The sequence below is a fragment of the Chionomys nivalis genome, chromosome 24 (genome assembly GCF_950005125.1).
Source record: "Chionomys nivalis chromosome 24, mChiNiv1.1, whole genome shotgun sequence".
In the NCBI taxonomy this organism is placed as follows: domain Eukaryota; kingdom Metazoa; phylum Chordata; class Mammalia; order Rodentia; family Cricetidae; genus Chionomys; species Chionomys nivalis.
Window position 1 is genome coordinate 13,383,309 of NC_080109.1, and position 14,378 is coordinate 13,397,686.

The following is a 14,378-nucleotide window of genomic DNA, read 5'->3' on the forward strand; positions in this document are numbered from 1 at the left end:
GTACTACACAGACAGGACCAGAACGGACTCAAACGCTGGACCTCTTAGAGAGCACACAGAGTAATATCTGGAAGAGCCTTAAGAAGGTTTCTTTCCTTGTTGTTGTTTTACACTGTATTCTATGCATATGTATGCAGAGCTCGGAGGACAACTTCTCTGAGCTGCTGGTCTCCTTCCACCATGTGGGTCCCAGGATTAAACTGAGGTCACGAAACTTGGTGGCAGACACCTTTATCCGATGCACTATCTCCCTGGCCTGAGTTTCATTTTTTTTTTAAGTTAAAAAAATTCTATAACTTAAAATAAATGATAGCAAATGAATAAAATATTATAAACCTTGAGAGATAACAGAACAAATTATACTTAAAAAAAATTATTTATATATATATATATATGTACATATGTACATAGTGTTCTGCCTGCATGTTTGCCTGTTCACCAGAAAAGAGCACTAGATCTCATTATAAATGGTTGTGAGCCACCACATGGTTGCTAGGAATTTTAGGACCTCTGGAAGAGCAGCCAAGGCTTTTAACCTCTGAGCCATCTTTCCAGCTCACAAATCATTCTTCTAAGTCATAAATGATATGGAAACTCATATAGCAAATATGTTCCTGTACACCAAAATTGATATCCAACTAAAAATGGTGATTTTTATGAATAAAGAAAATCATAAAAATAAATGAAAGACAATCCTTAAACCTCTTCGTCGTGCATAAGTGTTAACGCATCTTTTCATAAAGCACACTGCGCGTAGCTGTACTCACTCCTGGTTGAGTATGGCATAGTTCTGGACCTCAGACGGGTTGGGAAGGTATTCTAAGACAGCGTCCAGGAGAGGCTGGACTCCTTTGTTCTTTAGAGCACTTCCCAGGAACACTGGAGTGAAGGATCTGCTGAGGGTGGCTCTCCGGATTGCCAGCTACAGAACACAGAGAGTAGAGTATGATTCCTGTTACTATAACAGCCTAGGCGTCAGGTCAGTTATGAAGACACAAATGAAATAATAGTGAAAAATGGAGTGCTGGTTCCAGGGAAGGACAAGAGAACATCTCAGTAAGTCAGTCAAAATATTGAAAAACGAGAAAATTGCTTTTCTTAGGGCCAAGTAGTGATTTATGGAATAATTACTTTTTGATAGTCCTAAAATGTTCCTTTTTATTTGGTACTAAATTATATATATATCATATATAATATATATACATATGTATATATTAGACACATAGAATACTGTAAACTCTATGCTAATAATTGTGTAAGAGGAAGAACACACACACACACACACACACACAGCTAGGTGTGGTAGCACACGCTATTAATCCCAGTACTCAGAAGCAGGGGCAGGTGGATCTCTATAAGTCAAAGCCATCCATCCAGTCAAATTTACACAGTAAGAGCCTGTCTCAAAAACAAAACAACAAACAAAAGCAAGAATCAAATCCCTGGATTCATGAGAAACTAGCATGATTTAGAAAGTGGAGAAACGGCCTTCCTGTAATCCTTGGTGAAGGTCAGTTTTAGCTGTAAACTTGACACAGTTGAGAATCACGGGGGGGGGGGGGGGGGGTGTGAACCTCTGACAATGTTTTTGAGGATTATTTCGATACTATTAATTGAGGTGGGAAGAGCCACACTGGATGTAGGAGGTGCCATTTCACAGCCTGGTCCCTGGACGGAATAAAAAGGAAGATTGAGCTGAGTAGGAGCATACATGCATCAACCCACCACTCTCTCTGCTTCTGAATGGCTGTACTCTGAGATCCACTGCCCTCTCTGTTTTTGACTGGACAGACTATAACCAATTCTCTCAAGCTGCTGACTTCCCAGTAAGAATGAACTATAACCTGAAATTGTGAGCAAAGAAACTCCTTTGTCCCAGAAATGCTTTTGTTGTCTTTTGAGATAGGTCTCATTAGGTGTTCCTGGCTGGCCTTAAACTCACTGGCATCTACCTGTCTCTTTTCGCAAGGGCTGGGATAAAAAGCCTGCACCACCAAGTGGCCAGGAGCACACACATGCATGCACGAACAACCACAAAACCTTAGGATAAAATTAGTCACAATTTCTAAATATTACTATAATAAAAGTCAGATAAGAACTGAGCATATGAACAGGGATATAAAGAGGGAAAGACACATAGAGAAGAAATTAAACGCTTGTGCTGTTTCTAGGACTCAAACACGGCTATGGGACAAGCGATTAGGCTACCATAAGCCATGTCCTCATAAAGGCTTCCCACTTCTCTCTAAGATGCAGACAGGGATACAGCACCTTTAGTCTGCAGCACAAAACACAGAATCATATGAGGATGGTGACAGGAGGAAAGGAGGTGCCAAAACCATCCCATAAAACAGCTGAACAAAGTCCCCGCTTTCCAGACATTTCCCGTTTTCCTAACAATCATTTTCACACTTAAAAGTTGCTGTTTCCCAACACAACAATGAGGGTCCAACCACAGCATAGAGACTAGCGCACGTCCACGTGACCCAAGGAGATGCAGGCCAGCACAGCCCTGTGAACTGGTTTGCTCTACGACGCTCTGCACATGGTGTGCGTTAGATGCCCTTCTTCAAGAGACCCAAATTAGAATATACGCTGAGTAGACCCCAATAATCATCTTGGACACTGAGTTTCTCTTATTTTTGCTTTATTCAGTTTGGTGTTGATATTTTGAGACACGGTCTCCCTAGGCAGTCCAGGCTGATCTCCAATTTAGGATTTTCTTGTCTGTCTCCCAGGGCAGGGATTACCAGAGTCCCCACCAGACAGCCTGGGCTTCCTTGGTAAATCCACAGTGCTGTCACAACTTCTTGCTGAGAGAATTAATTCTGTGAGATTCCTCTGGAGGCTCACACATAGCCCCCTTCAGACAATCTCACGTGCCTTGTCCCTTCCCTAGGTTTTCTCTCAACACTCTAAGTATGACCATCTGCCAAATTTTGTGAGTTCCAGGAAGTTACTAAACATTTGGGAATAAACTTAAAATCTTGACACATTTTTAATGATAAAATATATACACATCCATCTCTATCGTGGTTCCAACATATAATACTTGGTTTTATTTACGGCTAGACCTGTACATCCTACGAGTGTTCCCTGCTCATCAGGGCTAAACTGTTAACTCTTTTGACTCCACCAAAGAACTCGCATTACGAGATAGGATCCTAGTCTAACAATTCAAAGAAAATCAGGAAGGACCCTCAGCTGCAATAGTGTCCTTTCTTGTTTTAGATTTACTGAATTTACTTTCAAGTGTAACATCTTATATACAATAATCACCTAGCTAATCTCTGCTAGGCATACCAAGTGGTTTTAAAAGATTGATGTCTTCTTAAAGATACATAAAATTTACCATTGTAACCATTTTGAAGACAGCAGCTCAACAACGTTTTGTCAACTCATAACGCTATACAGCGCCACCCTTATCCATCTTTAAAACTCTCATATTCTCCACTTGAAGCAATACTTCCCCAAAATAAAGGCTCTCTAACATATACTAACTACTTACTTTTGGGTTTTTTTGTTTTTGGTTTTGAGACGGGGCATTCAGTCCACAGCCCAGGCTACCCACTACATGTCCAGGACGACTGTGAACTAGCGGGAACTGTCCGGTCTCCGCCTCTCAAGTGTGGGTTGCAGGTCCACGCCTCCACACTCAGCTCAAAGCTCTACTTTCTACGAATCTGACTATTCTCTGTCTACCGCATAAACGAAATCATAAAACAACTATCTTAGATATTTGGCACATTTCACGAGAATGTCTTCATAGTTCATTTCCGGTGTCACACTGCTCAGAGTTCTACTTTTGGGGGGATAGAAACTATTCATATTCACAGACCACATGACTTTTACACATCCATTCTAAAGGGCATTGATTAGCGGATCCCTGCTACTCGTTGGCTGAAGTGGACACTGAATACATGTTGGGGTGCGCTGCACTAGCTGGGACCCCTCCTTCTCAGGGTGAGCCTCCAGGGAGAGGCTTACCGCCACGCTGCCTTCTACAGTGCCTGGCACATTTCTACCAGGAAGGCACAAGCGTGTGAGTCTCCACATCTGCATCAATGCATGCTTTCTGGGCTTTTCAGTTTTTTGTTAGTTGGTTGGTTGATCTTAAATAAGATTCATCTTAATGATACGAATGGTCCTCACCATGGCTTTGAGTTGCATTTTTCGTAATGATTAGGCCTGGAAAGCATCTTTTCAGTGCTGACACTTGAACATCTTCATTGGGGAAATGTTTATTCAAAAGCCCTTGGCTTCTGAATCTTCATTTTTATGGAAGTCAACTATGTTATTTTTTTTTACTCAAATTGCATTAATAAAGCCCATTAACAAAAGAATCGTGCCTTCTGCTCCCATATCAACCCCCTTTTTCATTATATAATATCTGAAGTGCTGGAGAGATGGCTCAGTGAGCACTGGCTGTTCTTCCAAAGGACCAGGGTTCAATTCCCAGCACCCACAAGGCCATTCATTCACAGTCATCTACAACTCCAGTTCCAGGAAATACAGCGCCCTCTTCTGCCCTCCAAAAGCACTGCATGCAGGCAAAACATCCGTAAACATTTTTTAAAGTGTTTTTAAAAAGATCTATTTTGAGAGTACTTGCCTTTAAATCAGAAACCGAGGGGATTTTTTCTTCCAGGAAGAGCTCACCAAGCTGCTCATCTGAATTAGCAACACATTCAATTAGCTCCTGCCGGTGGTCAGCTGCTGCAGCCCTCAGCTCAGCTGGAATCTCCGCATACCGGACAATCTGACTAAGAGAAAGAATGTTCCACTGTAGCGTCTCTAGGGTTGATAAGTTAAGCACTGACGGCATACCAGCAGCTACGGTGTTCTGCTGCTGCTCTGCACTCCAACAGCAAATAAGATGACTACGTCTTTACAGATCAGCCAAAATAGTGGGCAAACAGCTTCAGTGGACCAGTCCTTTGCTCGAGAATGCACCACCAGGGAACAGAGGAGCCTAGACTCAACACAGCCCGAGGGAAACAAAGCAGTATGCGTGATGTCATAAGGCATCGCGCCCTATTCTCCTAGCAAGTTTTTCAGAATAATAATGATGAAATATAAAATTCTTCCCCATTTAATACACACGGGCTTACATTACTCTAGAGATAAAATGAGCAGAAGAACATGAGGTCAAAACACTGACTTGGGAGCCGCATGTGGTGGCACACCTTTGATCCCAGCATGGGAGGCAAAGGCAGTCAGAGCTCTGTGAGTTCGAGAACAGTCTGGTCTACATGACAAGTCCCAGGCGAGCCAGAACAGACCCTGTCTCAAAATGAGCAACAACAAAAAAGACTTAGAAAAGCTATCAATTAAATAAGGGATTAAAATTCTTTCCCGTGTGGCCTCAGGTCTATTTTGCCATCTAACTGGAAAACAAAGAAAAGAAAACAGCACTTATTTAAACTGGAGGGCTGCCGGGTGGTGGTGGTGCACACCTTTAATTCCAGCACTCGGGAGGCAGAGGCAGGTGGATCTCTGTGAGTTCGAGGCCAGCCTGGTCTACAAGAGCTAGTTCCAGGAAAGGCTCCAAAACCACAGAGAAACCCTGTCTCGAAAAACCAAAAAAATAAAATAAAAAAAGATATATAAATAAATAAACTGGAGGGCTGCTCACGCTCACACCACAATAAACAGTTTCTAGTATCTACACTTTAAGTGAGAAAGCTGGTCTAAACAAGCCACGTTAGGATCAGCTACCTTCAAGTAAGCTGTCTGAAGCCTGTCTAAGCTTGACAATTCCATTGGCATGGGCTCTGAAGGCTGAATTCTTTAGGCTACTGAAGCTTTTGTCTATTCTGAACCGGTAGCACCGGTCTTGAAGGAGGAGGGGTGGGCTCTGAGACAGAATCTTGCTTGTGCAGCCAACGCTGGCCTTCAGCTTGCTCCTGACTTGGCCTGGGATGACAGGAGTGTACCATCGGGTCTGCTCTCCATTTTAAAATGCACAGCTTGAAATCCTTTGAGACTGCTGTTAAATACTGAGTGTTATATTACAGATGGTGTATTTTACTACCTGCCTTTTCAATCCCTAGATTAGCAGTTCTCAACCTGTGGGTCACGACCACCAGCTTTGGGGATCACATAAACACCCTGATATTTATATTACAACTCATAACAGTCGCAAAATTACAATTATGAGGTAGCAATAAAATAATTTTATGGCTGGGGTCACCACAACCTGAGGAACTGTATTAAAGGGTCGCAGCATTAGGAGGGCTCAGAACCACAATGCTGATTCAAGAACTGGAGTCGAGGATGAAGAACGCATTGTGCTTTGTGCATTTCTTACTCCCAATTGGGATATTCTAAATAAACGGCTGTGTGCTCAACTTTGTTGTTTGTAGGAAAGGAGTTAACGACCTAGGGTCCATTGTGATGACACACGTCTTTAATCCCAGCACTAAGGAGGCAGAGGTAGGCGGACCTCTGTGAGTTCAGAGTTCAAGGCCAGTCAAAGCTACATGGTGAGACCCTGTCTCAAAATAATGTAAGTTATCTAACCCTTCCTACTAGAGACTGCAATATTCTGGTAAGTACGATTATGGTCAATAGAATTTTCAAGAGGCCAAATGGTCTCTAGTATGACTACTAAGAACATTTAATTTTAAGTCATTAAAAATCACCTTAAAGAATAATATTCAAGCACATTTTAAAAAAATAATTAGTCTCTGTTTAACTTATGACTTCCTTTTCTTTGATGTCTTTGAAAATACAAGATTTTGGCAGTGGATTTTAGTACTTACCCAAAGTCTCCATCAAAGTAAATAGCTCGTTCCTCAATGAGGTCTATAATGCCCTTAAAATCGCCCTCCAGACCAATGGGCATTTGCACAAATGCTGCATTGTGATTTAGTTTGGATCTGAAAAACAAAAATATTTGCTTGCCTCTTCTCTCAAAATTATTTTGAAATGACAAAAGGCAAAAACCCAAACAAAAAAGCAACGGCAGACATCGGACAACTGAAAACGATGTTAGCAGTGGAGGAGGGCAGCAAGGCAACTGTGACGGAATCCAAATCAGGGAGCCGCCACCCACCCTGAACAGCACAGGACCCGAAATACCCTGCACCCCAGACTCCCTCAATACGTTCACACAGAGCAGAAGGGAAAGAGAAAATCAACGGCCAGGAGATTAAAGACGGCGGGACGGTGGGACAGCAGCCCACTTCCCATTCTTAAGTCAAGTGACAGAAAGAGCCACTCAGAGAGGGAGTTCTCGTAGGAAGACGCAGCCCGCTAACGTGCACACACGGTTAACACGGGAACTCCGTCTTGAGAAGACTGTCAGCTAGGTCTGCATGTGTAGCTACGGACAGAACAAAGTGGACATGACTAGCATTTGAAGGAAGTCAAGAGCTTATAGAAAAGGGGTGAGCGTAAGGCATGTACTAACATCTGGGGCTGGAAAGATGGCTGAGTGGTTAGAAGGGCTTGCTGCTCCCCTAGAGGACCGGAATTTGTTTCTCAGCATCTGCCAGGGAGGTCACAACTGCCTGTAACTGCAGCTGCAGGAGATCCAATACCTCTTTCTCACCTCCCTGGACACCGGCACATGTGGTATACACTTACACAGACACATAAATAACTATCCAAAAATATCTTTTTTAAAAAGTATTAATATCCAAGAATAGTTACCAAAGGAAAGAAAATAAGATTTAAATTAAATTAATATTTTTGAAGTGCTAGGATTAAACCAAGGCCTGATACGTAATAGCAAGAGCTCTAACACTGAGATACATCTGAGGATAAACTTAGAGATGTGTAAAGTACCTCTGTGATAAAAGTTACAATAATGAAAAATTTATGGAAATTGGTTATATAATTGCTGAGTATTTTAAAAGGCTAAATAACAGAAAAGACACAAGTGACTATCAGAGTCAAGAGCTAAAAATTAACCTCAAAAACTCTGTTTGGGCCAGTAAGATTGCTCAATTGCTAGAGACACTTGCCATGAAAACTTGATAACTCAAAATTCAAGTATACTGGAACCCTGTAAAAGGACCCAAGCCACAAAGCTGTCCTGATTCCCAGGTGTGAGTAGCATAAACACCCTATTTATCACACACACATCTATTTATCACACACACATCTATTTATCACACACACGCCACCCCAGAAATAGGATGGCAGTGAAGAACCACAGGGGAAATTCACCCACTGAGATTGGGTTCCATTTACCAAGACTCACAGAAATGCATTTTTGAAACAAGAAAAAAAAAACTTGAACACACAATTTAATAACTGAATTAACTGTCTGAATGTGAGGTGTGCTGTCCAGACCAGCACTCCGGGGGCTCAGTACCTCATTTGTTGAAGGGCCCTGGCTGGGTTGGAGCCCATCCGGTCCAGCTTGTTGATGAAGGTTAAAAAGGGGACGTTGTAGCGCTTCATCTGGCGGTTGACAGTCATGGTCTGGCACTGGACCCCACCGACGGCACAGAGAACCAAGATGGCGCCATCCAACACCCGCAGGGCCCTTTCCACTTCTATTGTGAAGTCCACGTGCCCTGAATGGGGAGGGTTTTAAAGAACAGTCTGAATGTTTAATACACAATTTATTTGTCCTGAGGTCTCCTATTGCTGGGCTGAAACACTGACCAAAATCAATTTGGGGAGCAAACTGCTTGTCTGGCATCCGGGTTATAGTCCACCATCCAGGGAAGCCAAGGAAGAAACTCAGGCAGGAATGGAGCTGAGCCCGGGGCTGCTTGCTCACTTGTTCCTCACGGCTTGCTCGACCTATTTTCTTATACAACCCAAGACCACCTGTCCAGCAGGGAGACTTCCCCAGGAGACTGGGTCCGCCTATCCATTAGCAATTAAAAAAAGCTCCACAGAATTCCCACAGGCAATCTGATGGAGATATTTTCATAAGCGAGCTCTCTGTCCCCAGAAGACTCTAGCTTGTGCTAGGGGACAAAAAACTAAGCAAGACATGACTGTCAACCTGGCACACTAATACAACTATCTCAGAGAGTAGTCTTTTTTCCTGTTTCTCCAAGATCTCATGTTAATATCAGTATCGTAATATAGAACATAACTATGAAAGTCTCAGTCTTTAAAAACCTGCATCTCTTCTAGAAGTCTAAAGTCTCTCTAAGACACCCAAGATCTCCTAACTGTGGGTTCTTGTGACATAAAAACACACGTTAAATACTTTTCTCTCTAACAGGAAGAATCAGGACACAGACACAATCAAATCAAAGCCAAAGCAAACTTCAAGGGTGTAAAAGTTCCAAGGCTTGGGCGGCTCCACTTCTCCAGCTCCACCATCCAGAACACATACGGCTTCTCTCCTAGGTTCAGGCCAGTTCCACTCTGCAGCTGCCTGCTGTCCCTGGTGGTCACCCCACAACTGCTGGGGTCTCCACGGAGACTGGGCTGCACCTCCACTCACAGCTTCTCCTAACGATCTCTTCGGGGCTAACCCCAGCAAACCTCAATTTCTCTTCTCGACCCTGTCAGTCCTGGACCTTCTCCTGCAATGCCATCACAGTGCCAAGCTTCAACTCCACCCTGCCTTCAAACACCAGCGCTCCCTGGATGAGTCTTTCATGCCAAGTTCAGAGGGCAGCATGGCATGAAATCTTGGCCCCCTCTGGACCCCAGCTTCTGTGTGCTAACTGTGGGGGCTACTCCCAAAAGACTTCCCTTCAGTGACACTGGCTTCTTCTTAACTACTGCTAACTCCTCAGCCCCAGCTGACCAGCATGGACTCTTTCAGCAAGGCAAATGTCTGACTTCCGTGGTGCCTGCTAATCACAACCGAGTCTTCAGCCCCAGTGGACCAGACACAGCATCTTCCTAATTCAAAACACCACATAAGCGGCCCTGAGGCAGCCTTTGCTTCCCTCTGTCAGGCCACCTCACCGGCATCTCTTCCAGCATCCCTACCTTCCTAGCGCCCACCATAGCCCACTGAGTTTTAAGAATTCGGTGACTTTCTCAGTTCAAGGTTCAAAAGTTCTTCCACAGCCTTCCTACAGGTCAGGTCTGTCACGGCAACAACCACAACCTGCCCCAAGTTCTGTATCAGTCAATTTCCGATGTTTTTTGATAAAACACAAGGACCAAAAGCAACTTGGGGAGGAAAGGGTTTATTTGGCTTACAGTTTACAGTCCACCTTAAGGGAAACCACGAAGAAACTCAAAGCAGGAACCTAGACATAGGAACTAAAGCAGAGGCTGCACACTGGCTGGCTGAGCCCAGCCCACCTTTTTTTTTCTTATTATTAATTTATTTATTTATTAAAGATTTCTGTCTCTTCCCCGCCACTGCCTCCCATATCCCTCCCCGTCCCCCAATCAACTCCCCCTCTCTCATCAGCCCTAAGAGCAGTCAGGGTTCCCTGCCCTGTGGGGAGTCCAAGGACCTCCCACCTCCTTTTTTATATCTCTCACTTGACCTGTACACTCAGGAGAGGGACTATGAAGGCTGTTCCCTGAGTGGGCGTGGCCCTCTATTAGCAACTGGTAAAATGCTCCACAGATGTGCCTACAAGCAATCTGATGCAGCATTTTATCTTCCCATTGGTCCTAGCTTGTGTCAAGTTGACAAGAAAAATAACTACCCAGGCCAGGCACCAGTTGGTGGTGCACGCCTTTAATCCCAGCACTCGGGAGGCAGAGGCAGGTGGATCTCTGTGAGTTCGAGGCCAGCCTGGTCTACAAGAGCTAGTTCCAGGACAGACACCAAAAGCTACAGAGAAACCCTGTTTTGAAAAAGCCAAAACCAAAAACCAAACCTAACTACCTGGACACTATTAATCTGTGCTCATTACACCCACTTTAAATTGTACGGCAGACTCCTCACCCCACCAGGTTCACGCACCCAGCCCCATACGGATGAAGTGCGCTAAGTCCTAAATCTGACAGGAATTTTGTACTTTGAAGATGAACTGCGTCAGAGCAGAAGAAAGAACTACATGTATTTTTGCCCAAAGAAACCAGGAGACAAAGGGCCCGCTCACCTGGGGTATCTATAATGTTGATATTGATGTCTTTCCACATGGTGTAGGTGGCTGCTGACTGGATGGTGATCCCTCTCTGTCTCTCTAGTTCCATGGAATCCATGACAGCACCCACTCCATCTTTGCCTTTCACCTAGACAGCAACACAAAAATTTGGAGTTTTCCTTTATCCCAAGAAAGAAATCTTTACTGAAATGGAACCACATAACAAAGTTAACATACACAACTGGTAGGTAAGCCCGCTACTTTAACCGTATCATCTCATAAGCCAATGACGGGTTTCCCGTCTTTGGCTGCCATGTTTGTTTTTCCTCTTCAGCAGCTGCCGAGCACTTGGGAGCAACCACCTGTTTCCTCTGTCCTGCCGTCTGCTAGCTTCTCACAGCCTACGAACCAAGACTCAGGCACCAGGCCTTTCAGTTCTCTTCCACAGAGGCTCTTGAGGCACAGAAGGTCAGGGTTCAGCTTTTCAAGTATATACTTTAATGATGCTCTTCACCTCAAGAACAGTTTAGACTGGAGGGCTCGGTTAATCCACAGTATGGCACTATCTTTCAAGGGTCAATATTTAAAATAATTTTTCTGACAGGTTTTTAATATAGCTATACTCAACACTATGAGCAAAAATCCCTGAAAAAAGCTGTGTCTGGCCATGACGCAGTCTCTGCCTGCAGAGACTGTTGGGCTGATTAGAATTTCAGTATTGTAGAGAGATGGGATTTTGCAGGTTCTTTAGTTATTACCTTATGTTGGGCTAGTTTTAACCTTCTGGAACAGCCATTCCTTGACCCACTCTGTATCTGAAATTGCACCTCATGATAATAAACAGATACACACCCCTCAGAAGCTATCAGCAGTGCTTAGCAGGACACTGGCTTCCGCCAATCCTGAAACGAAGAATGTCATCAGAGAGCATCTTGGGTCTACAGAACGGTTCCCCACGTCTCATGTCTGCCTCTCTGGGGCACCCACCAGGGCATTTTAGACTTGCCTTGACTTACAGTCTTCTTTGTTCTAGAAAACATTGTGAAATGGCTTCCATGCTGGAACATGGAATCTGAGGTAGCCTAAATCCGTGTTCCCGGGCCACGGTCACTCAAAATGGCTACAGGATAAACATTTCCTTTAAGACAGGAGCTGTGGGCTTTTTACATGGACAGCAACCTTTGAAATTCACTTCCCATTTAACGTTATAAACACGCATCCTTCATTAAATGGTTAGGACTACTGTACCAGCCGTGTACGGGTCCAGGACACTGACTTAACATTTACTCAGGATGCTCACAGCGATCTCTTCGAGGATCTCACAGGAATGGAAAGCCAGCTTGGCCTCCCGTCTCTGCACATGTGACTCTGGCCAACAACCCTCTAGGACCCAGCTGTGTGACACTTATAAAATTATAACTCCCAAACAATAAAAACAAAGTGCTTAATCAGTCTGTAATCAACCATGAGCCACACACCTCGTGCATCGTGGCAATCCTGCCCGTATAGTACAGCACCCGTTCTGTTAACGTTGTCTTCCCGGAGTCAATGTGGGCGGAGATGCCAATATTTCGTATTTTCTCATTGGGAACTATTCCTGACGAACACCACCGGCAGGCCTTCCAATTAGCCTGAAAAGAACAGTTTTTTAAAGCTCAATTTAACATACCTTTCGTAAGAGATCGCAGTTAAAATGGAAACTATGGATTTTTTTTTTCCTCAGTCTTAATGCAAGGGGTATTAGATACAGAATCCTGGATTTAATTCCCAATAATAGTCAAAAATAAAAGCAGGACAGGCACCATTGCTAAATGTTAGCTTTTTAAACGTTTTAGATTTTTTTATTTTGTGTATATGTGTTTTGCTTGCAAGTATATATGTGTACCACAGGCATGCCCAGTGTAGGAGGAGGTCAGAGGAAGGCTTGGAACCCTTGGAACTGGAGTTACAGACTGTTCTGAGCTGACATGGGAGAACTGGGAATTGAACTCTTCCCCTGGAAGGGAAGTTCTGCGGGGGTCAAAAGGACAATTTGAAGGAATCCGATCAGGCCCCTCCACCACGTGAGTCTCAAGACTGATACTCACGCTTGGCAATTGCCCTTACGTCTGAGCCTATCTTGCCTGGCCCAGACCTTAGTTTTAAAACACACACCGGATATCATAAAATCATAACTATACCTCTCAAGGACCACCTTAATAAGAAATACAAGTTTTAGATTAAGTTGTACCTTGGGTTTTGTCCACCCTCTTCCTGTACTTCACAGCTAGCAAAGGTGTATGAGGACACACAAGGTCTACACCACTGACTGCCAAAGGTTCCCAGGTTCACCCGCACAAAACGGCGAAGTACCTTTCTTGGTGATAGTTGTTCCTGCTAACTTTACAGGGGGGAGAGGAGCTGTGTTTACTGAATCAAAAAAAAAAAAAAAAACAAAACTGCACACCCAAACGCTCTGCGACCACTTCTGGGAAGGGAGAAACTGACAACACGGAGAAGCTGAGAGTTGACAAGGGCTTGGATAATTAAACCACAGGGTCATTTGACAGCAAAGCGAACGAGGGCTCCAGGACAGGTAAGGTACTACAGCTGCCAATGCCTGCCCTACGAGGAGTACCTCATTCCGAAGGCTTACGAAGTTCAGCCTGTACACCTACGAGGCAGACATGGCAGAGAGCGCCGGGAAGCTGAGCGCCAATCAAAGGGCACAGCACCCGTTCTGAGCATCCAACCACACGCCGGAGTCAGAAGAGCACAGAATACCCGGGGTTCGAACCCCGGAACACTAACTTCTCATCAGACTTCATTCGGGGCACTTCTCTTTAAGGTAGATGATACCCATCAAGAAACAGGGTAGCACAGAGCTGCGGGTCTCAAGGACGAACTGGCGTGCGGATACCCAGGGGCTTTGGTGGCTGCGGACATCGCCGCTCAAGATCCCGGGTAAGGGAAGGGGTGTCGCCACCTGCTCGGCTCTGGCAAGTTCGCCGGGCATCAGTACCTGCTTCCCCTGCCAGCCCAGGGCGGCAGGGACCCGAGGGAGCGGTCCACGGCCCAGGGCCGCGGCGACCCGCAGCAGACGCATGGCAAGTCTGGATCAGCCGCTTCCAGGGCTCCTGCTCGGCCGTGCTCTGCTCTGCACCGGCAGCAGAGCGGGAAGCGCTCAAAGTCACGCCGGCTACCCGGGCCTCAGAGCACTTCCGGGAGGAAGGTCAGGAGGACGGCTAGAGGAAAGCAGAGGGAGAGGCTGCTCGGTCTGAGCTCCAGGGAGAGCGCGCCGTCTCCCGGTCAGGAGGAGAAAGTGCAGTCGGTGCAGTGGCTTGTCACAGGGAGGTGGGGATAGTCTGGTCCCTTTGTCTCTAAAGGGGAAAAAAATAAGATAAAAATCATCTCTGTATAGAA

General features: G+C 44.9%; 1 protein-coding gene across 1 annotated transcript in view; it reads right to left on the reverse strand.

Annotated features, from left to right (window-relative positions):
• Nucleotides 1-14,168, reverse strand: part of Gfm1 (G elongation factor mitochondrial 1) — a 42,244-nt gene extending 28,076 nt beyond the window's left edge. Inside the window, exons 1-7 of the mRNA XM_057757096.1 lie at nucleotides 13,978-14,168; nucleotides 12,455-12,607; nucleotides 10,992-11,124; nucleotides 8,324-8,528; nucleotides 6,765-6,881; nucleotides 4,613-4,763; nucleotides 768-922 (exon numbers count right to left, since the gene is read on the reverse strand). Of these exons, the coding sequence (XP_057613079.1) occupies nucleotides 768-922; nucleotides 4,613-4,763; nucleotides 6,765-6,881; nucleotides 8,324-8,528; nucleotides 10,992-11,124; nucleotides 12,455-12,607; nucleotides 13,978-14,061 (998 nt within the window). The 5' untranslated portion in view covers nucleotides 14,062-14,168. The remainder of the gene's footprint in view (nucleotides 1-767; nucleotides 923-4,612; nucleotides 4,764-6,764; nucleotides 6,882-8,323; nucleotides 8,529-10,991; nucleotides 11,125-12,454; nucleotides 12,608-13,977) is intronic.
• Between the last annotated feature and the right edge of the window lie 210 nt (nucleotides 14,169-14,378).